We start from the raw sequence: 24,124 nt of genomic DNA, 5'->3' as shown, positions 1-24,124 counted from the left end.
GGAAGAAAGTTTACTGATCAAATTCAGAAAGAAAATATGTAAACAAACATGCCTTTAAAGATTAAAGCACTGAAAGAGAACGCAAAGGAGTTATTGCCCCCTCAACTCTGTGACGAGATTCCCAAATAACGTTGGCAAGCCATTTTAAAAAGTTTAAATTCATATTTTTCTGTTTAAAAAAAATCCACCTTTTCATTTTAAACTCATGGCACCCTAAGAGGCAAAACAGACAAATCTTTTGACCATAAGAAAATCTAGTGTTTGAATTCTGACAGTCATGTTACTAACCCATTCACATTCACTCTATCTTTGGCCTACAAAAATTCTGTATTTGTAAACATTAGCATTCTAAAACAATCAATCACATACTGCGATGATTAACATTTACAGCAATCAGATGATAATACGTAAGTATCATGAGGAAATAGTCATCATTAATATCCTCAGAGGAGCAATAATTAAACTGCATAGTCATCTCTTCTCTTAGCACATCTTAGCCTTTCACTTCTTAAAGAATGCAGACCAACGTAATTGTTTACTGTTATCCAGGCACTTATGACACCAGAAAATGCCATTTACCTCCTCTTACTCTTTGAAAACAAAGACTATTCAGTACATTTACTATTTAAAAATCAAATTCAACTGCAGCACAGCAAACTCAGTGAAAACATATTTTTAAGTATACTTCAACTTATACCAAAAAAGGAAACTTGTTACATATTCCAGGTACTCCTGACAAAATTTAACAACTGAATTTTTGTAATACACTTTTAAAATCCCATATAGTTCACAATTAAAAAAATAACACAGAGATTTTTGTTTGTTTTTGGTTTTAGTATCACATTGAATCTTTAAACTCACCTTTCCACAACCATGCTGACAGCTTGAGTAAGATCTGGATTTGACACTTGCAGACGCTTCCACAAAGACCACACAAATTCTTTATCAGCCTGAGAAACAGGAAAAACAGATAAACACAAGATTAAATGTATGCTACACCTTTTTCAGAAGAAAAAGTAATACTGTACATATTCGAAAGACAATTACAAAAATCCTTCTATTTTAGTAAGCATTCCCTACAAATCACTCACTGCCCTGTGAATAAAAAACACACAGCAAACAGTTCTCTTGAATAAACAAGGTTTTAACCACACAGAATTTTGAAGGAAGACAATGACCTACAATCAACAATAAAAGAGTAGGCAACATGACGTAAGGCAGCAGAAATTGACATTATTCAAACAAGGCTGCCTTTTGCTATATCATTTACTGTGCTTCAAGCAGCAGGACACAGTTTCTATTAATAAACATTGAACCTGGAATACATGCTTCAACATTGTTTTACCATATGAAGCTCTTAAATTTTATTTCAAAATAGACAGTAAATCAGTCTTCTAACATACACTCAGCTAACCTGCATTACATAAAAGCTTCTGAAAAAATTCTCAAATGAGAGCAGGAAAACAATGTTCTTTAAAAATATACTGAAGTTTGTGAAAAGTAGATGCAGCTAAAATATTTTCCAATTTATATTTTCTACTAGACGTAAGTTGTTACTTTGCACTGATGTATATTTATTCCAATGGAGTATTACTGGAAGCGCCAATATTGATGTAGTTACAATAAAAACTAAAACCATAATGTGTTAATTATATAAAAACGGGGGATGGGGGGGAGAGGAGGGAAGGGGCAGAAATCAGTAAAAGATAAAGAGATAAATGAGAACAATAAGAAAGCAACTAGCGTAAGACCAAACCTGCTAAAATCAGCCTAACACAAAATTAGAAATTAATAAGACAAAACCATCAAACTGGCAGCTAGGTCTGCTCACAAGGTAAAAAGCACAGGAGCCTTAGCCTACCATTTACTAGTTTTTTAACGTTAAAGATAAATAAAAATCACAAAAAGACAATACATTGTCTAAAACGAAAACAAACACTATCACAGCTATCCATTTTCCTGCTTCCTCCTCCCAATCTTCCAGAACCTAACAATCTACTAAGATATAGCAGGTTTCATTAGTTAACCAGAACCTCACTAAAATCAGCTAAATAAACCCCAAAACAGTATCTAATCTCTGCACAAGTCTATCTTAATCCCAATTATCCAATGAAACAGAAGACCTGGGTTCTTATCTTCACCTCCACTGTTTGGTTTCTTCATAGCTTTCCCACTTAATTTCTTCTTTCCCCAATTCCTCATTTTTAATGCGTAAGAACAGGTTGCACCTTTGGTCACAGTACTGTGTGCCCATGACTCAAAACAGCTGAAAGCAGTGGTCACCTAAGACACAAAACAGCTCAACACAACTACAAGTTGGACAGGTCTCAAAAGAGCCAGTAAGGACCGCATACTGTATGATTAGAGTAAATCTCAGGAGCAGAAATTGCTTTTCCTCTTTTCATCATCTTTTGCTGCCAATCAGTTTTGCCTTCTAGGAAGCAGATGTGAACTTTATTTACAAGCAGTATCAGTTCCAGCACATGACAATCACTCCATTGAGAACAAGACAACAACTATCTTCAATACAAAATCAAAAGATCTCTCTAAAGCTAGCAGCCTTCTGAGATTTATCAGTGCACTGAGAATAAATTATTTTATCAATAATAATACCACAACAGCCAAATACATTGAATTACGGATTTAACAAACTTTAACAATGATAACAGAAAAAATAAGAGAGATGGTTGTACCTATTTAGTCTACGATCTATGAGCAAAGTCTTCAAGATTTTTTAATTAAAACATTAAAAAGTTCTGATGTGTCTTGCCTTCAAATTTAGAAATGCACATATTTTTCATTTTAAAATTGCATAGGGAAGCGAGGCAATGCTGAAATTATGAAAAAAGCGTAATAAAAATGCTAAGCAAGTGAGAAATGATGGAGTTTATGACTGCTGCTCTAAAAAAAAAAAAACTTCTTTCAACTATTGTTGTTTCTTGTTTATATTTCCTAAAATCTTTAAATGACATCAACTTCTTCAACCAAGCAAGGAAGAAAACTTCACAGATATTTGATGTCTTGTCAAGGTATTGCTGTAAGCCCAGAAAAATTCACCCACTGACTGTAAGAACGCACACCACTAACAAATCCAACTAGCTTTCTGATTGTATTAGAAAGTAAATAAAACAAAGGCTCTAGCCACAAAGATCTTATCATTCGAGACTGTTATCAGCTTGTGCAAACTGGACTACAGCAGAAAGAGTTTGTCTTGCATAAAAATCTAATTGCATTTGTGGGATGTACATAACTTTTAAAGTGTTGACAGGCATACTTCATTTCTGGCTTTTCCAAACAAAACCAAACAATTAACAAAAAACTTCAGGTAAAAAAGAAATGGGGCACAAAGTGTTCATTAAAAACTTCTGAAAGGAACACTATTATTCTCTAAACAAATTGGGCTAGCAGTGTAAGGCCTTTTTTCAAAACTGAAAGCAACCCTGCTGCGTGAAAGCAGATTGTAACTAACTGTATTGTGGTGCACTATGGTGCATGGCCGCATTCACTTTTTGAAGAAAGATAATATCAAAACTAAGCCATACATCATATAAATAAGAACTCTAATGACATCGCATCAGTATCCAAGTCTTTATTCAGTAGAAGTGCTAAAAATAAGTTAACTTTCAGCTAGAAATTAAGTTAAAAGAAAAATAGTAAGCACCATATTAATCAGATTACACAGTTCAGGCCAAAAAGATGGCTATCCACCATGTGTGGGTTTTTTTTAAAAGTACGACCTCTTATTGTGTTCTGTCACCTTATGACAATTAATATCCTGGATTTCTATGTATCTAATCTGAAAGACTATAAAAAAAAATGTGTATTTTTTTTCATGTGTCCTCAAAAAAGCCACCACGTCTTGAAAATGTCTTACCATGCCACCTGAAAAGTCACAGTGCACGTACATTGTGAACCATGCATGACCTTCTGATGCTTCTCAGGCAGAAACAGAGTGAAAACTAAAAATGTTTTTCAAATTTGGAAAAACTGCTGCAGGCTTCCCAAAAGTATTGGGAGCTATACAGAACATGGATTCTGAGTATTTTTAGCATCTAAAAATATCTTGTGTTTAGATGGGAGCCCAGCAAAGAAAAAACACAAAGCCAGACAAAAACTCACTAAATAAAAGCAATGGAAATATGATTTCTTTTCAGTCATTTAGAAGGACAGTAAGTCAGCAGTTCTTACGCTCTAAATCAAACCACTTTGAGTATAAGTAAATCTTTGAACAATAGTGGAGGAATAAACCCCTATATCTAATACACTATGTCTAACTCTAATTTTAAAATAATTTTAATTCAAAGCTCTCAGTTAATCAGCAAGATGGAGAGGAGAACTGAAGTCATAAAAAATATTTAAGTACTATTACATCTCTAATACAGAATACACTGTGTATTTTTACACTAAACTATTTAAAACCACTAACAAGTTAGTCTAAGGGCCATGAAGTCACCACAGCACAGAGAAAGCCCAAATATAACAAAGTGCCAGCAGTATGCCATCTCCAAACGCTCAAAAAATCTTGAGTCAAACAATCAAAATTTCTGATGCTGATTTATGCACTTACAGGCTTTGTTCAGTTCAGTTTTGTTTGCCTGTTCAAAGATTTGGATTTGCTTACCATCAGGCTTCCTTAGCTTTTCCCTTTACTGTCCTGTATACAAGACCACAGAAGTAGCTGTTGGGTTTTCTACCTATTTATTTATTGGAAGAGCTGAGACACTTGGGTTTCCGCATGACTCCAAGAAGCGCTATGGATATCACGAGTCTTGCTACAAGCAGTGGCGCTGCCCTGTTGTCCTGCCCTGCAGGTTCCTCTGCACCTCAGGTCCCAGCTGGGGAACAGCACAAGGCATCACAAGACGACAGAATAGTGTGCAACGTTCAGACACAAACTTTCAAGCACAGCATTGCTCCACTACAAGAAACAACAAAAGGGGGAAACTACAATCACATATACGGAATTGTTCCTAATGAACAAATATATACAAAATAAACATATACATACAATCCAACGAGAGTGAAGTGTTCCCATCCCTCCCCGTGATTTTTACCGAATATCCACCACATATTGAGCCTCTGGCAACCTAGTTTCTACCTAAAATTTGCCGAGCCAATTGACCTTTTGATACATATAAAATATGAGGTTGCAATGAACCTTGTCGTTCTAATGAGAACAAAGACACTCAGGTACAAATAATCTTTTAATTGAATAAGCAGTTCAGATTAACCACAAAGCACCTATAACTATTGCACAGATTGCTTTCAAAGTTGTCCAGGGAAGAGTAAAATCAACTCCAAGTTGTACTCATGTCAGTGAAATTGCCATTCCTAACTAAGTCCTGCAACATTTTCTATCTGTGCTGGAAGAATGGTAGATGAAGTAGGAATGAAAAAGCCATCCTAACCTAAAAACAAAACCTTTCAGTAAGGAATATCGAATGTGAATTGTGTGCACAAAAACTTCAAAGAAATAGCTTAACAGAACAGGCTAAGTAGTGTCCATTACCAAAAAAAAAAAGGCATGAAACACAAACACACACCTTCCCAAGTCATCTGGAAATAAGTGAAAAATCACTGGAATTTCCAGAACTGCAAAACAATGCCATTTCAATAAATGCCGGTTTCTTTTTGTTTCTTCTTTTTTTTTTTTTTTTTAATGGTGGTAGGAACTGGTATTTAAAGTTACTACTGGAACCTACGAATGAGCACACACAGCAATGTAGTGATTATATCAACAGGTATTCTAACCTAAATCAACAAATGCCTTTCACTGCATATTTGTATTTCTGTAAATGCACACAAAACTCAGTCCTGCCTAAGTGGCCTTTCTGCCAAAAGAAAAAGGACACAAATTATTTAACCGCATCTTCAAATACAAGTTATCAGTATAAAAAAAAAAAAAAACCAAAACCACACACACCACAGAACATCATCTGCAGTTAAAAATCTGTGGACTTTATTAAATAACAGTTTACGCAGTAATGTACAAAATTTCTCATTATGACAACATTAGTCAAACATTAGTGAATGAATGGTAAGTTATCATAAAATGTGACTTCTCTTTAATATGCCAAACATTTTAATAGCTAAAACTGTTTCATTTAAATCTATAAGTAATTAAGCATTTTCTATAGCAGAATGAGTATTAGCCAGAAATTATTACAGTTCTAAGATGAAAAGAAGTTTAAACAGCCTTTTGGAGCTCTTGGCACAATTAATGGACTTGGTAAGGCTGTTCCCTGAATGGCCCTGGGAGCCAATTTCTTCCAAAAAAGGGCTGCTTAGACTGCCTGAAGTTGGCACAGAAAAACACTACAGCTGTCAAGGCCTGGGATGTATCAATCTTCAGCATACCCAACAAACATTCAGCCTACTCCAGTGTATGTCAACAGCTCAAGAGGTCAGCAAGAGTGTACCTTGAACAGCTGAGAACTGACATACACAAGGCAGTATACAGATGTCATTTGAAAGTTAGTGAAAATTACTCATTAAAACGATGATTATTCACAACTCATCTGATGTCAGTTAAAGACACTCATCCTACGATGAAGTTTGCACACACACTAGAGAATTATGCAAGAAAAAACAGAGCGTTCTGCACATCCCTTGAAAAGTGGGAGTTTCCCTCAGCCTACAGTGAAAATAATTGTAGTTCATCATCATACTGAAAGACATACAGAAATGAAGAGTAACTTCAGCCTTGTGTTCTTTGCAAAGCAAACTGGATTTTTCTTACTCATTTTTAACAGCAGCAAGCTCAGAAACAGGGACAAACATGAGATGTGCCACTGACATAGGTTATATGGCATGACTAGCTACAGCAGAAGTATTTGCTTGTGAGTGAATTCATGAACTTATTAAAAATTAATGTAAGTCAAAAAATACAGAATATCTCTGGCTTATTAACAGGAAAAGACAAATATTCTTATTTAAATTAAAACAACTTACTTTCCTTTTCAAAGATAAATCCAAGCATAAATACTGTTCTGGACATTTGATATCAAAAGTACATAAAACTGAATCAATATTGCATATGGTTATTTGTCTAAGGGAAGCTTAAAAGTGACCTAACCATAAAAAGTTTTGAGTACTTTCACACTGCAGAGAACTAACTGGCATTCTTTTAAAGTAATAATACTGAACCTGCTATAGGAAAAGCTTTTAAATTAGCAGTGAGAGGAGTGCCAAAAAACATAAGCAGTATCTCTCTCTTTCTGCTCACGGGAACTATACATTCATGACAGTTTGGGTATTAAATTTACAAGTAGGTTTAATTTTTGTTTACCTGTCTATCATGCACTGTGGTGAGAACAAGGATAAACTGAGAACCTCCTTTAGCATAAATTCATACGTCAAGCATATTAGTTACCTACAGCTTGAAATCATTACTCCTTGAAGTTTCACGGTATTTATTTCAAAGCATGTCAACTATTAGCAGTGTTCATATCATGCCATAAATTTTTACAGCATTACAAATTATTATTTACTAATTAGGAAGATACCATCTTCTGAAATCTGGAAGAGAACATGACAAGAACAGGGTGGGGTGGGGGGACAAAAAACAAACACCAAAACACCAACCAAAAAAAAAAAAAAAAAACAAACCCAAAAAAACCCCACAAAACCTGCTAGAAAAGCACAGAACAAACTCTCATTTTAGGTTTTTAATCAGTAGATACCCCCAAAAGAGAAAATGAAACAGCTGGGAGGACAGAGGGAGCTATTGGTTTACTGTTAATTTTTAATAAGAACACTATAATAATCAGATACTGACAACTTTTTGTATTACAAAGAATATTTCAACACAAAATGAAATACACATGACTGTCAGGCTGGAAGAATTCACATGGAAATGCAAAATACTATATGAAATTGAGAAAAAAACCCCACACGACATAAAATAACATGGCTGGTATAAGCATTAAAATATCTGCAAGAAAATTGTTAATATGAATCTTTTTGGACTCCCCTAACATCTAGGATACTTCTGACTAAAGGGCTCAAGTGCGTGATTCTGCTGTGCCAGTGTTTATTTGTGATTTCCAGTCACAGATTATATTCCTAAATAAGAGGTATTCCCTTTACAACCCCTCCAGTCCTGCTGAGTGGTTACAGTACAGAATACTTACACTTTACAGAGCCTTTGAGGCATTATACTTTGACAACCTAAAAAGTCACTAGAAGATAAGACTGATCATCACCTCACGAGAAAACTTTTTGCTTTTTTATGCACAAGGGTCTAAAGATAACATTAGATTATTTTCAAGTTCACGAAAGTCACTCACATACAGTATGCACTGTTACATCTAATTGCTTGGTAGAGATTTGTAATAAGACTGTATGCACCCTGACCAGATTGACAGCTTCAAAATAGATGCCATCAGCAAACAAGTGCATCTTCCCTCCTTCTTTCCCAGTTCCTTAATGTTGCAGTATAAGGGGAATGCAACCAACATGTAATTTTATTATACCTGAAAAATAGTTTAATGTATCTTCCAGCCACAATTTTCCATTTAAATAATTCCCTGGTATCTTGTCTCTGCTGGTAGCTTTGACCACAAAAATACCTTTGAATCAAAAATGCAAAGACAGCACACTGCTTTACATACACACATTTGTAGAATAGAAGTGTGTGTATAAACATACACACATACCCCTCCAAGAGATTGCATCCTTACTCAGAACTCTGTTGAAAGCATAAAGGCACCATAAAAATAATAATACAATGTTATATTACAATGTTGACGTAGCAAAAATATTACACAACTTACACTAAAAGATGCTGTCATTACATATGATTTCGTAAACTGACTCTCAGATTAGTCCTTCAGTGTGACAAAAAGACAGCAATGCACTTAACTGAATAATTTTACTACATGTTCTTAATTCACATAAATAACTGACTCATTATGGCATCAATGGACAAGAAATACAAGATATTTCCTGGCCCATCAGGACACAGTCAATGAATTAACATCACAAAAGTAAGATCAGTACTATCACAGGACAGGAGAGAAATAAAAACCTGTTAAATGGCAGAGAGAAGTTACCAGATAGACATGGAACACGACACACAATCCCACCCTCACTGAACAGCTAAAAGTAAATTACCTCCTTTGCTCTTTGGTGAAGGCAGAGTCGGGATGCTCAGCATGCCTTCAGTCACTGGTACAGCCATTACACTGACAATTGCTCCACGCCGAGTACTCAGCATGGAAAAACTTAACACTTGGCTGATGTTTTCAAAGAGGAAAGGACAGTAGAAAGCAAAGGGTTCAGTTCCAGAGGTAGGGGTTTACTTTAATCCCTTTATAGATCAAGGACAGGATAAATCATCTGTGACTTTTCATTTCGAGCTACAAATATCTACACTACTTAAATTAAAACTAACTGTAGTCATTGAAGTAATTTGGATGGAAGATGCACAGAATAGAACAGGACATGAATCTTCTAAGTCACAGAACTGCTTTCTGGAAGCGCTACAATTCTAAGAGTTATTTCAAAACTTCAATCACTTATTTGAGAGCACAGAAAAACCTAAAAGTTCCAGCATAGGCCTCAGAGTTAGTTTTTATTTAAATATAATGTTCTGGATTAAAGCAATCATAATGCATTTGTGATTTTCAATGCATTTGAACATACAGGAATGCACAAGTAGTTTTATTTTACAGACAATATAACCACAGACATACATTTGGGTATATTCACTTTGAATTACCATGACTAATCAAGTATAATTTGGGTCCATCACATCAACTCTGCCTGAAATGACTTTGTAGTACTTCTCAAATCCTGTGAAATTCCAGATAAATAAGAGAATATTTGCATATCCTCTGCAACATGAACTAAACAGTACCTGAAATAGTTGAAACAGTGCACACTTAGTAACTACAAAGAACATGATTATGTGAAGTTGTTCCCTAAGAACAGCATACCTCCTCCTGAACCAAAATACAATTGATAGAAAAACCAGACCTGCTTCAGCCATTCTCCTCTGGGCTGAATCTGTAACTATGTGGTAAATGTAGAAATCTCAGCATGTTCCAGAGGCATCCTCAGTGCAGCTGGAAAAATTACAAGCATGTAAAACACAACTGTCTTTACTGAGAAACAACGATGTTCCATCGTTCCCATAAAAGGATCCTTTCCACTCATGCCTCTCTTATGGCAGTGACGCAAAGTCCCCAGTGACTAGAGGAAAGGGGATATCACACCTTTTTTTAAAAAGGTAAGAGATAGGACCCTGAGAACTACTGACCAGTCAGCATCTCTACAATGCCCATGGAACATACCCCCCCGGAAGCTATGTCAAGGCATATGGATGACAAGGAAGTGATTAGAGACAGACGACATGGCTTCATCAAGAGCAAATGGTGCATGACTGACATAATGGCCTTCTACAGTGGAGTGACTGCATCAGTGGACAACTGAAGAGCTACAGATGTCATCTACCCAGACTTCTGTAAAGCCTTTGATACAGTCCCCAACATTCTTGCCACTTCCTTGGAGAGATATGGCTTTAATGGGTGGACTGTTGGATGCATAAAGAATTGGCTGGACGGCCCCATCCAGAAAGACACAATTAAAAGCTCAACATCCAAATGGAAACCAGTAACAAGGTCCATACTGGGACCAATACGGATTAATACCTTCATAAATTACATACAGTGGGACTGAGTGAATACACCCTCAGCAAGTTTGCAGATGACACTAAGCTGAGTGCTGCAGTCTTCACACCAGAAGGAAGGGATGCCATTCAGACGGACATTGACAGGCTTGAAGAGTGGGCCCATGTGAACCTCATGAAGTTCAACGAAGCCAAGTGCAAGGTCCAGTACTTGGATCAGGGGAATCCCAAATATCGGTACAGACTGTGGGACTGATTGATTGATAGGAACCGTGAGGAGAAGGACTTGGGTATACAGGTGGATGAACAACTGGAGACGGGCCAGCAACACACACTTGCAGCCCAGAAAGCCAACTGTATCCTGGGCTGCATAAAAAGAAGCATGGCCTGCAGACTGAGGGAGATGATTCTCTCTCGCTGCTCTGCTCTCCTGAGACCCCACCTGGAGTACTGCATCCAGCTGTGGGGACTCCAGCACCACACAGCCACAGCTCTGTCTGTGCAGGTCCAGAGAAGGGCCACAAAAATTATCAGACCTGGAACCTCTCCTGCAAAGAAAGGCTGAAAGAGTTGGGGTTGTTCAGCCTGGAGAACAGAAGGCACAAAGATGACCCTGCATATGGCAGGGGGGGGTAGACTAGATGATCTTTAAAGGTCTCTTCCAATGCAAACCATTCTATGGCTCTAATCTGCACACCCAATTTCAGATTCCCACTCACATGGTGGAGGCAATGTGAAATATTCACACACGAATGTACTGTGAATAGGTAACTACTTCAGCAAGTGCAAAAAACCTTTTTTTTAATTTAAATCTCACTCTCAGTTCATCTTCAGTTTTACTCAAATATTTCAAACTTGTACGTTTCAGAAGGAAAGACTAGGTATGCAAAAATTCATTCTAGATAGCTGATGTTTATCAAACATAAAAAAGACTAAAATAAACAGCTATTCAACAACACTACTTCTGTCTATAACACATAAAGAGTAAGGCCTTTACTAACAACACCTGTACTAATCAGACTCATGTGATTTAGACTCCTTATGGCAAAATACAAGAGTATAAAAAAACAAAACAAAACAAAAAAAAACAAACAAAAAACACCCAAAGCACTAAACAGCTGGCATCCCTTGGCACCAATAAATATGTGGTCTTGGCTTAATCACTAATAAAAGAAATTAGTATTTAATGAATGGGAGCATTAAACACTTTGCCCCACTTTGAAAGAACAACATGGATATCAACAATTCATCCAGAAGAAATACTAATGCACTCAAATTGTCATACTAGTAGTTCACAACCATTTAAATTTTGGTCACAAATTCAGAAGAACCAAGTCAACATAAAAACACATTGCTAAGGAAGAACTATCACTTTTTAAATTTAATATTTGTTTCAACTCTCAGCTATTGATTTAAAAACATTTCTAATATGTACAATCAACATGCATCTCAAATAGCTATTCATGTATCATGAAACAATGTAAAGTTTTGTTATTTAATATATTTTTCATATTTACTCGTAAATACAGTGGGAGAGTTTTAAAACTATTGATAAATCAATGTTATAATGGCTACATCAGATTTTCAATGGGTGGCCAGAATGAAAGAAGGCATCTCTTTTCCCAGCTAACGAAATACTTTTCATAAGAAGAAATTGTTATAGCAATCCTATCTGTTATCAATGCTAGTGATAGCAAGCGGAATATTTAACATCCCTTCCTGACCCACAAAGTCATCAAAACTAGACAGTCCAGCTGCCCACAAAAGACTGTTATTTTTCTGCTACCACAGCATAAAATAAAACATGAAGACCAGAAAAGATCTACACACAGCTTTTCACAGTAAGCAGGAAACATAAAACACGAAACAAAGCCAGCAGCAGCTGAAGCCCTTGTCTTTCTACTTCCCATAAAGTAATAGCCCAACTTCCTTGTTCCTCTTCTACCCAAAAATGCTTATGGATACACACAGCCCATTCTTACAGACTTTTCTCCAATCCCTAACAACAAAGAGAAGCAACAGTGACAGCAACTACAGGAGCATCTTTCTTCCCATTTATCACCTTTTGACGGAAACTGCGGGAATTCTACCAGCAAATCTGCTGCAGCAGAATACTTGCAGACAGATTACTGATAAGCTCCTAACTTTCTGACTAATGGAGAATTTTCTGGTTTTCAGTCTATAAACTACACATGTAAATTGAAAAACATAAGCAGCAGTATTGTTTCTTTGACTAAACACTATGGTCTGCAGACCACTGGCAGCCAACAGACTGCACCTTCTGAGTCAGATGTATAAATTGTGCAGTCCCATGCAATGGTGAACTCTTGAGAGACCTGTTACTTAGTCACAGCTATATACACCTATAAATTCCTAACACGGCAAAGGAGCAGGTATTATTGCCACCATTGACAAGAAAAGCATAAGCTAGAGAAAACAATGCTAACAAGAGCTCCCTAAAAACAGTATATGCAACCAAAGAAAGACGACAGGGTACTCTTAGTTTTTGCAGAACTACAAAGTTAGAAAGGAAGTCTCAATTAGGAAAATCCACCTTATTTTAACAGTGAGAGATACCACGCCACCTTTGAAATCAAAGCTGCAAAGAATACAATCAAGACTGGGGTTTTTTTTAAACTAATAGTGGCTATATTGTTAAGACACTTGTTTGAACCCAAAACAGCACTTTCAGCAAATAAATAAAGAGATCCTAGGCTGGCAAATATGAAATGAAGCTGATCAAACCAAAGTCCTTTTGTAACTATCACCAATGGCATAAGTAAAAACACAAGGACATGTGCTTGCTTCTTCTACCTCTTCCTATTTCCAGCAACGTAAGACACTCAACTGGATGTGTAAACCCTGTCTCGTATCACATGGTTTGTTCAAAGCAAGGATTTGATGACATTTCCCACCATGGGATACTTCAAAGAACACTTCCTATCTTTTTAGTTACAGAACAGGAAGCATGGAAGTGTCTGTACTTCAGCAGTTAAGAGACTGAGAGCTAGAACACCAAATACAGATCTTTTGCTTTAGAAATGCATGTTATTTTGCAGCAAATGAAATATCTTTGGGCAAAAAAAGACCACAAGAAACTAACCACAGAGTATACTATAAATCAATTATTAAAATATAGTCACCAGGTGTTTTAAAGAAATACAGAAGATTAAACAGAAAGCACATGAACTCTTGGTCCAGAAACGCCACTCAACAGAATGAGTTTCCAGAGATAGAGCAAATAATTTCCCTTACAAAAAAAAGAGAAACTAACTACTCTGATTTACTTTATCAAGAGCAACTATGCTTGCAAAAACAACACCTCCAGCTGGCCCCAGAAAACACAGAATCACAGGAGAAAACAAGATGGGGGTAAAATACATGGGGGTAAAATCTTTCAAACACCAAAAAGAGCTCAAAACTCTAGAGGGCACGAAGAATGTAGCTGCTGAAAATTTTCCACAGAAGGGTATTAAGGTGGTAGGCAGCAGCATAAAACCCTAAAATAGAATGCAGCAGTTAAAGAAAGAGAGCAGCTGTGTCATAACCTATTGTTGGACCCTTGCCTTTCCACTGCCCCCCAACAATGTCAAGCCAGTCACAGAAAGGGAAACAAGGTCTCAAAGCAAACAATAAATTGAAAAATAAGACTCCATGCTACCTTTGCAGTTGTTTTCAGGAAAATTACTCAGCTATTTAACTAATTCTCAAGTAAAATCAGGAGACGAGGAGCACTGAAATTAAGTTGTTTATTAAGTGATTATCAAAATAATTATACGATGCTCTACTACAGACACCAAAACAGCATAATACAGAGGCAAACATGCTCTAGATTTATTTTGTAGAATCAAGAATCTTTATTCTAAAAAATTTTGATCTCCAAGATCTCCTTTATTATGATTCAAGCTCCCACAATGTTTTTTAGCAGTATTAAAGAAAATAGCAAATACTGCAAGCCTCAGCTGCTGAGGTCAAGAAAAATAATGGAGGAAAAAAAAAAGTCTTCAAGATACCATATTTGGCTCTTGAATGGAAGAATTACCTCAAAAGACAAAAGAAATGTGAAGAATAAAAAGAGCCTAGGTTTGAACATAAAGGCCACCATCCCAGATGAGGAAAACGGTCAGCTACCCCAGGATCTTATTGGAGAAAATAGTAGCCAAAAGGAGATGCCGGCAATACCTGTGGGAAAAGCAAAGCTGGCATGCACAATACTTCCACTAAGACTCAGGAGCTTCATTAGCCAGAGATGGCTTCCATATATTTAGCCAATGGATTCCAAATCATCAATGAACTCTAGTTCTCAGGGGAAAGACTTTGTTTTCGAAGTGAGTTTATGCGACAGTGAATACAACAGCCCAAGAAGGTGTGGAGATATAGAAAAGAAACTTGGCACATTTTTTTCAAGTGCTAGGTAACTGTTGGATATGTACACCTCTATTTGTATAACCTTGTTTAATGTTCCCTAGAACAAATTGAAACTTTCAGCCTCATTTGATAAGTGGATGTTTTTTCTTCTGAAAAAGAATACCCAAAAGTCAATACATAAAGAAATACTTAAGGCTAATTCTTTAGTTCTGGTACACTGTTAAATTATATTTCAGTTGGGAAGTCTGTTTTGGAAGTGCAACTTAAGTGTCCATGTACGTAAAACTCAGAAGGAAAAAAGAAAAGAAGAAAGAAACAAAGCAAAACAACAAACTCATGCAATTTTATCCAGTTGCTGGATTAAAAGCTAACACCTCTCACTAATGTCTCTTCTGTCCAAAATCCTGGCTAAGGAAGTCTCCAAAGGTGATATCCCTACCGAACAGAATTGAACATAGGACGAGGAAAATCTTAACAGAAACTGAAACACTTATACTGTGAAGGTCTTCACATGCTGCACAGGTTGCCCTGAGGGGTTGCTGAGTCTCCAGTCATGGAGATCCTCAAACCCTGACTGGACACCATCCTGGACAACCTGCTCCAAGGTGGGGTGGAACAGATGCTCTCAAGTGGTCCCTTCCAACTCAAACAGTTCTGATTAACAAGGCCTACAAATGTCAGGTGATGACTTAAGGCAAGAACCAAAGAAGATCTTATACCCAAATGACACTAAGGAAATCCCAGCAGGTGAAATGTAATTCCTGCAAACGAATTAATCGGTCAGTAAAAATTTTGTATTTCAGCTGTGAAGAAATTGGAAAAGCACAACATTAACATAATTTATATACATTTATGTTTTCAAATGAAATATGAAATTAAAATGGATTAACCATCCCTGAATAATTTTATCAGTTAACTTTTAAACCAGCTGAAGAATCTTAGTGATATCTATTTCCTATCCAAATTCAGAGTAACTTCCCAAAACTTCAAAGAAGGTTAATTATATCAGATAAATCCTACTTTGGAAAAGCTGTAAAATTGACTAGGTTATCACTACTTTTACGTATTAAAATGTTTTTTCCTCCTTCTCTACATAACATACAGATCCTTAAACAAGTCTCTCTGCATTTACTGATGGATTAGTAAAATGATAAAGCATGTAGACATCTATACTGCAGTGCTTTCAGAGAAGAATCTCTGCTTATACATTACCGCTTCACTTTCCTTTGCTTTATTAATAACCAAAAATAAATCCCAAAGACATGCATCCCCTGTTGTTAGAAGGATGGTATGCATTAGATTCTACCTAAAGTCTGAGAGATTAATGCAGAACACTGACTGGGTTGTGTTTTCAAATATAGGAGCTACTTTAATGCACCTTTTTGCTTGGTTCCCTCCCAAAAAGCTATCTGATCTGATACAAGACAAAGATACAAGAATGGCAAGATAATATGTATGAGATTTAAAAGAAATACATTTTAAAATATTTTGTGGTTGCTGACTTCAAAATGATCGGAATGGGTTCATTGAGGAACAAGGAGAAATGCACATGTAGTTGCATGAATCTAAAGGGGAAATCACATACTTAACTACAATTTGTGTACATCAAGTTACATTATCAAAGTGATTAGAAATTCAAATTTGTACTGTTTAAAGTTCTTATTATTTATAATGCTCTTCAAAAATATTTTATGCTACTAGGTTTTAGTAATACATAATTTATGTTCAACTAGCAAATGAGCACAGAGCCTTCCTGCCTCCACCAAATTTTGTCTGATACTGCACATCTGCATACCAAGAAGAGGAAACTAACTAAACAATCATTATGAAGTGTTTTCTAAACTTCTCCCACAAGACACTTAAGATACCCCCAAATCATTCATTGTTCAGTATTTCTAAACAGGATTTTTATTGACAGCTCTTTCTTCCTGCAGTTCTCCCATGCCACAAGATTTTATAGGAAGTTTGGATTCTACCTACAGCAGAAACCCAGCACCAGTTTACCAGGTGTTCCAATGCTGCTTGAAGCAACAAACCGCTACTAACGCTAACGTGGATGCTATTTTCTGTTCACAGATATGACTAGGTCAGCCCAGGCCTTCATGGACTTACCAAGACCATGTCCCACAAGAAAATATTGTTTTGGCTATCAGGAAGCAAGTGAGAAAGCAGCCAAAGCATTACCTGTCACCTTTCTTTCTACCATACCTTTTAGGTGTAATCCATTTGTTTCACAGAGAATTAGCACAGATTGCTATGACAGGACCTCATATTACCAACATTTTATTATTTTCATTAAATGTACCTAAACATAAAGGATAAAAAGAACGAGGGAACAGTTCCTGTGAAGGCAGGTCACAAGGAGATAGACTGGGGGAACTTTTAAAAGCACAAACATAACTATTCATAAATCCCTCCCTCTCAGGAATGGTTTGGGTATACTTAATCCTGCTGCAAGGTAGAGGGAAAGGTTAAATGACCTCTAAAGGTTCCTTCAACACGTACATTTCTATAGAACCGCTCCATTTGCTTGTTTTTCCAGGAGCTGCACTAAGCAGCACCTCAGCACTCTTGCCATTACACATCAAGCAAATTAACGGTGAGTTTTGTGGAGAAGAAAAAAAAAAATAAAAGGAAAAAACGCTTTCAGGCCAAGTGCTTGCTTTTACGCCAGAGTAAGAGCCCGGGGCCGTTTCGGTTCGCCCGGCGGAGCTGCAGGCCCAGGCGCTCGGGTTCCCGCTTCCGCAGCGGCTGCGGGGGCACCGGACTCCGGGGCCGCCGCCCAACAGGTGGGCGCCGCGGCCCCCCGGCGTGGTGCCGCGGTGGATGCTGAGGCGAACCCCCCGCCCGGGGACCCGCCGCAGCGGCCACTCGGACCTCCTGCCCCACACGGGCTGGGCGCCCGTGGCCCTGCTGCCCGCCCTGCCCTCCGGGTCTGCCGGAACCGGGACGCGAACCCGCGGGCAGTCCCGAGCTGCGGGCAGAAGCCTCCCGGCAGGCAGGCACCTCAGCCGTGCCGCTCCGGGCAGCCCCTCACCGCCGCTCTCAGGTACCTGGCAGCGGCTCAGCTCCTCCGCCAGACTCCGTAGCTCTTCCTCCAGCTCAGCCACCCGCGGCGCTGCCGCCTCTGCCTGCCCCGAAGCCATCGCCGGCGTCGCGGTGAGAGCCTCTCGCCGCCTCCTCGGGGACGGCCAGGAGAGAGTGCGGAAAGCCCCAGCCCGCCCGCTCCTGAGGGAGATGGGAGAGAACCGGTACTGTGAACCACACAAATGAAAACTTTCCCCGTCTCAGCTGCACTTACCGCGCGGGCGAGCGCCGGAAACCGCAGGGAAGAAGGACGCCGTGCAATGACGTCAGCGCAACTGCTACATCGACCGAGCGAAGGGGCGAGAGGCAGGTTTGAATTTGCCCGCCCGAGCGGCGGGGCCGCGCATGCGCCGTGCCGGAGACGCCGGCGGCTTCCCGCGCGTGGCTGCCGTTGGTGTTGGCGGCCGTGAGGGGCCGGTCCGGGCGGGCTGGGGCGCGGCGGGCGCCAACCGTCGCGGAGCAGCACCGAGGAACGGCACCGAGGAACGGCAGGCTGCGTGAGCACCTGCCCAGGGTGGCGTTTGAGCCTCATTTTCTCCTCACAATGTAGGAACTGCTGCTCTCTGGCCAAGACGCTAAGTGCAGATTATTCCACAAGTGCCTGAGAACTCTTGTCTTAAGTGACCCGTGACAGAACTCGAGCGAATGGCAGGAAGATGAGCCAGAGGAGGTTTAGGTTGGACATTGGGAAAAGGTTCTTCCCCCAGAGGGTGGTGGACACTGGAACAGGCTCCCCAGGGAGGTGTCACGGCCCCAAGCCTGACGGTGTTCAAGAAGAGACTGGACAAGGCCCTCAGACACACGGTGTGAACTGTGGGGTTGTCATGTGCAGGGACAGGAGTTGGACTCCATGATCCTTGTGGGTCCCTTCCAACTCAGGACATTCTATGAATCTAGGAGATTCCACTCTCCTTGAGCTGTAGGAACACCTAAGAGTTGTTTCACATTTCTGCTGGATACTAGCGGTTTGCGTATGAATGACGTAAACATTTCTGGCTGTTCTGCTATGGAGTGCTGAGGCTCCAGCATATTTTAGTTTAGTAAGACATAGCATGCTTTTTTGGATTTCTTTTTTTTTTTTTTTTTCTCCTTTGAATGAGGTACTAACATTTGCAGGACAAGAGTTGGAAACCTTATTTTAGGGTAGGTCATGATAGTGCATTAGGATCCACGAGCACACAAAGTGTCTCACGTGGGAAGAATATTCAGATTTGTTATTTCCAGAGTTGGATTTGAGAGCCTATAACTGAATGCTAAGAAAGGTGTGGAAGATCCAAGTGTTACAGTACATGAAATATTTGGACTGGTGCTGCTACATAACTGTACTGTATTTAAGATCGGGATATGCAGAGTACTTGGTTTTGAAATAAAGGGTTGAATGAACGGTGTTGCCGAAGCACATCCTTGCATGTTTCCTGTAGCCTAGATGGGAAGCAAAATAGCCATTAAAATACTATATTTCCTGAACTTAAGAAGAAAGAAGTTGAAATGTAAGGTCACGATATTTTTTAGCCTGGAAATAAGCACCAATAGAATTGCATTTTACCAATGTCAGTATCTTGCTATAGGAATATCTCGTGTTTTTACAGAGAAGTATGTTTTCTTTTTCCCTCTGGTGTCACTTTTGCAGAAATTTTGGAAAAGTTGCTATGAATGTACCACTATGACAAGAAATAAAATTCTTACTGTGTGTGCATGAAGAGAAGCAAAGGAGGCTTACATATCGTGTTAATGATAATATACATTAAAATATCCATTCCCTCCACCTGTGGCCCTGACAAAAGGATTCCTGTATCTTTTGTGGTGGTTTTGCCTGTGAAAGTTGGTTTTTTGCAGCACGCTGGTCCTTGAGTCCTTTCTCAGAAGAAGAAAGTGACTACACTACTCACAGTCAAAATGTCTATTTTTATTTAGCTTTATTTTGAACGTATTTTTATTATTACTGCAATTATCTGTGAAATTACAAATGTAAATTTAAAGGTGAGAGACCACATCCGAGTATTGTCTGTCCAGTTATATGAACATGAAAGGAGATTCAACAAATACCATGTCTCCCTAAAACATCCTTTATAATTTTTATTATTGTTCATCACTCCTTGTATATTTTATCATCTCATATTCATGATCTTACACTTTCAATTATTTATGTACTATTTACATGTTCATTTAACCATAATGACCATCCTGCCATAATTCTAACATTTTTACATTTTTCTTTTTTTTGAGGTTTTTTAAATTGTTTTTTCCCTTAAATTATCCATTCACTATGTAATATGTAGCCTTCATTTTTTCCACATCCCCGCCTTTTAATAACCGTCTTGTAAACTTTTCATCTCTTTCCTAATATTTTTATCATTGTCCCCTTGACCGTTTGTTCCTTATTACATGTGGGCAAGAAGAAGCTAACCTTACTTAAAAAACAATATACTTGGATTAGCTGTTAAACAACCGTAATGACTAAATGGGATTTAAAAACATTTTCCAAGTACAAGGTCATTCAAAGTTTAGCTGAAAAGATTCGGTTATTACAGGGGCTAGGTTCACAGCTTGACACAACACAAACCAGAAGGCCAAAATCTCCATAACTTCACCACTTAAAAAATAAATTTGTGCATTTGCTATTAGTGTAGACACAACATGTTACCACAATAAGCACACAAACAACACTTTCCTATGGTCGGATACTTATTTTATGGGTGTAAGATTTTTGTGTACAGTTTAATCATCTTCACGTTTGTTTTCCTGCCATTTCATAAGCTAGTTCTCTATATAAAGGTTCTAGTTATTAAACAGCATTCATGACAATTCTTAGAATATTTTAGAAAACCTAAAACACGCAGTTGGCAAGTTTTGATGAATTAGGAGACCTTGCCTTGTCTTGGAGAATTTTGTACATTATTTTCCTCCCAAATCTTTGCATTTTAGAACACCTATGTATACAGCTGTCAAATGTATGAGACTCTTAGTCAGAATTCTTTCAAGCCTAAGTATTTCCCTTTAGATTTCACTTTTTCCAAATGAAACAACATTCGGTTTGACTTGAGTCAACACAAATTTTCCCAATACACAACCGTTAGGCATGTAATTCTTTGTGGCTTTTCCACTTGTAAGAAATCTGTTAGAACTACGTTACACGATTGAAATGTAGTTGCTATGGCTTTTGTCACTTACAGCATCTGTTAAAGTTACAGAAATAAAAGTGCTCCGTAAGTTGCCTTGGTGGGAGGAAGCATAGATGGTTTTTGTTTGGGTTTTTTTTACAGCTGCAAAATTCCATATCTTTCTGTGAAACATGTTGATGTTACAAATATGTTGCAGTTACTCCTGATCACAGTTTTGTTTGGTTGTGGTTTTTGTTTGTTTCTGTTTGTCTATTTCCTCTCCTTACCTAAACATGGAGTAAAATACTGCTCCATCCATTGTGGCAAGCCACCAATACTGCATAAGAAACATAAATACGTAATGGAGCATTCTCATTTTCTTTTAAACAAAAGATGTCATTAGTCTTCTGATTTTACTTAGAATTGTGAACATTTTCTACTAATGAATTTGCATATCTCCTAGGATATTTATGTTGATGATTCTTGTTCATCATTGGTAGTTCGGTAGGGAACAGCATCATCAGACAGGTACTTTCTGGAAGATGTTTTTCAGCTACAGTGAACAAAAGAAGCCAAAACTGCTGAAATTATTTCTAGCAGTTTTTGGCAAGGTCCTCAATATTTTAGTAATTTATATGTTTCTCAGGACAGTACAATAACCCTAGAAATATCTTAGATCTTGTTTAGACAATTAATTCAAAACACACTTGCTTCCAGTTAGGGTTTCTGGTGGGTTTGTGGTGTGGGTTTGGTTGGGGGTCTTTTTTTGAACTGGCTAGTTATAAGCCAGTTTATCTGTACATTCAGGGCTGCAGGGGACATTCTTTTCACTTTTGTGACAGCTATAAATAATAACATGATTATAGATGTAGGAAGAATGGGTTTGGGATATAAAGCAGGAAGATCTGTAGGGAGAAGTGGTATCGGGTATTAGACCATATGTCATAACTGAGAGAACAGGCAGACCATTTAGATGGAACAAATTGGTGAAAAAAAGTATTTGACCAAAACTACCTACTTTTTCCAACTGCATCTAATAAAAGATACTGCTTTAGACCTCATTCCTACCATTATAATGTATTCAACTGAATTTGCACGGTTAAAAAATCAGAGCTGAAAAAGGTCAGCATAGGAGCCTGGATTCACTGACACAGGGTCCTCGAGTTCCATCACTGGCGTGACTCACTTTTCACTCAATGAAAAGTGTTGTTTTCCTCTCATGAGCAGAGAAGAAAGTAGCAGAGGTCTGCTCTGCCCCTGAAAAGACGAGAGCTAGTAGTAAAGAACCTCCAGAGATTTCTCAAAATGATTAGGGTATGGCTTTGTGGGTAACTTTGCTTTGGTTTACTGCCTACTTCTTTACTACACACAATAGGTTGGGTATGTAAAGATAAGTGAGATAAACAGGTTACATTCCCCAGGGTTGCTGTAATACCTCATGTTGCCTGAGGCTTCTCTAGCATTGCCTTGGGAGGCACTCCTCAGCTTACCTTCACAACTAGGAAGGCTGCAGTTTTTCATTGTCTTTGAATAAGGTCACAGACCATGGCACTACAGCCTTCAAGCCAAATTAAAACACAAGCCACTAATACAGGGCACATCTGCAGAAGAAAACACTAGGGCAGGAGGTAGTTAAAAGTGTCTTGAATGCGAGGATGAAGTCTGCCCCACCCCATAGCACCTGCCAGCAACATGAGGCCTAGAGGGAGGGACCAACAGCTGGAGGTAATTTAGAGGAGGAAGCAGATTCCACAGTTTCGCTGTCCTGGCAGAAGGAGATTGGGCTTGTGTTGCAGTAAAATGAGGAGATGGGTTTAGCTGAGCCTTGGGAGTTGATTGTTTCATTGTTAATTTATTTCTTAGTGAAATTAAACCCCAGAAAGAAGCTGAGCTTTGACCTTGCATGTGGTGTGTAGACTGTGCCATAGACTAACTGGGAGAGTCACCTGGTTGTAGAAGGGTTGCAGGGAAAATGAAGAGCTAAGTTCCATCACTCTGAAAGAGGGCGTGAAGAGTACGTGGCCACCCAGGCTCAAAAAGTAAGACATGATACCCTTCTTAACCCAAGGAGTGGTTGCTGGAAGGGGCAACACAGTCCACGACCACCCAAACTTTGTAGAGTAAGCGGAGGACACAGACGAGACTCTCCCTAACCCTAGGGATGGCAGCTGAGAACATACACCTACATATCCTCAGACTTATCAGCCCATTGCATTCATGCACATGCATACAACACGAGAGCCGCAAACATATGCAAGCACCTCACAGTCTACCAATTTTCAATATTAGAAGTTGTTTTTCCAACAGCTTGTCTGCCTTAGTATTGCACACTGGTAAGAAATGCACAGGAATGTATTAATTTTCTGACTGCGGACGGATTAAAAGAATAAGTACTGGAATTAATTAAATAAGTATTTTAGCTTGAATTTTAAAAATATAAATTGCTACACTTTAATCTTCTATCATTCAGCAATAATAAGAGAATTGTGAGCTAAAGTTTTAATGTGACTATCTCAGGCAAGCTACAAAATTTAGTGAAGTATAGCTTACCTGCTTTTACATGGTGGAGAGGTTAAAGTGTAGCCAGGTTAAGTCACAGCAGAGTGCACAGTAGTAGCCTTAGTAAAGCTACAATTGTTCAACAGGGCATAAATCAGAACCCAGAAATGTTTTTGCTCAGAACAGAGCAAAGACATATGATTTTCAGGTCTTCGTTTAATGATTCATACTATCTTTAGGGAAAAAAAAAAATGACCTTAGGAAAAGAAACAAATTGGAACAAAATATAAGCACTGATAGTTTAGTCAAAAAACATTTGCAATAATTAAAATAGTTTTCTAGACTTATCAATGTACTTATATTATTGTTTATGTACTATTTTACAGGCACGAGCTTTTTAAGATGAAAAGATACTTGCTCCCACCCTAAGATAAGAGGA

The 24,124-nt window shown here is 38.3% G+C and overlaps 1 protein-coding gene across 1 annotated transcript in view; it reads right to left on the bottom strand.

Moving 5' to 3' along the window:
* The window catches only part of CNTLN (centlein), a 197,981-nt gene extending 179,767 nt beyond the window's left edge, over positions 1-18,214 (bottom strand). Inside the window, exons 1-2 of the mRNA XM_065656536.1 lie at positions 18,052-18,214; positions 862-950 (exon numbers count right to left, since the gene is read on the bottom strand). Coding sequence (XP_065512608.1) covers positions 862-950; positions 18,052-18,144 — 182 coding nt within the window. The 5' untranslated portion in view covers positions 18,145-18,214. The remainder of the gene's footprint in view (positions 1-861; positions 951-18,051) is intronic.
* Positions 18,215-24,124: the final 5,910 nt, after the last annotated feature.

Source organism: Caloenas nicobarica, chromosome Z (genome assembly GCF_036013445.1).
Source record: "Caloenas nicobarica isolate bCalNic1 chromosome Z, bCalNic1.hap1, whole genome shotgun sequence".
Classification (NCBI taxonomy): domain Eukaryota; kingdom Metazoa; phylum Chordata; class Aves; order Columbiformes; family Columbidae; genus Caloenas; species Caloenas nicobarica.
Note: the sequence above shows the minus strand (reverse complement) of the source record. Positions and strands in the feature narration are given on the sequence as shown.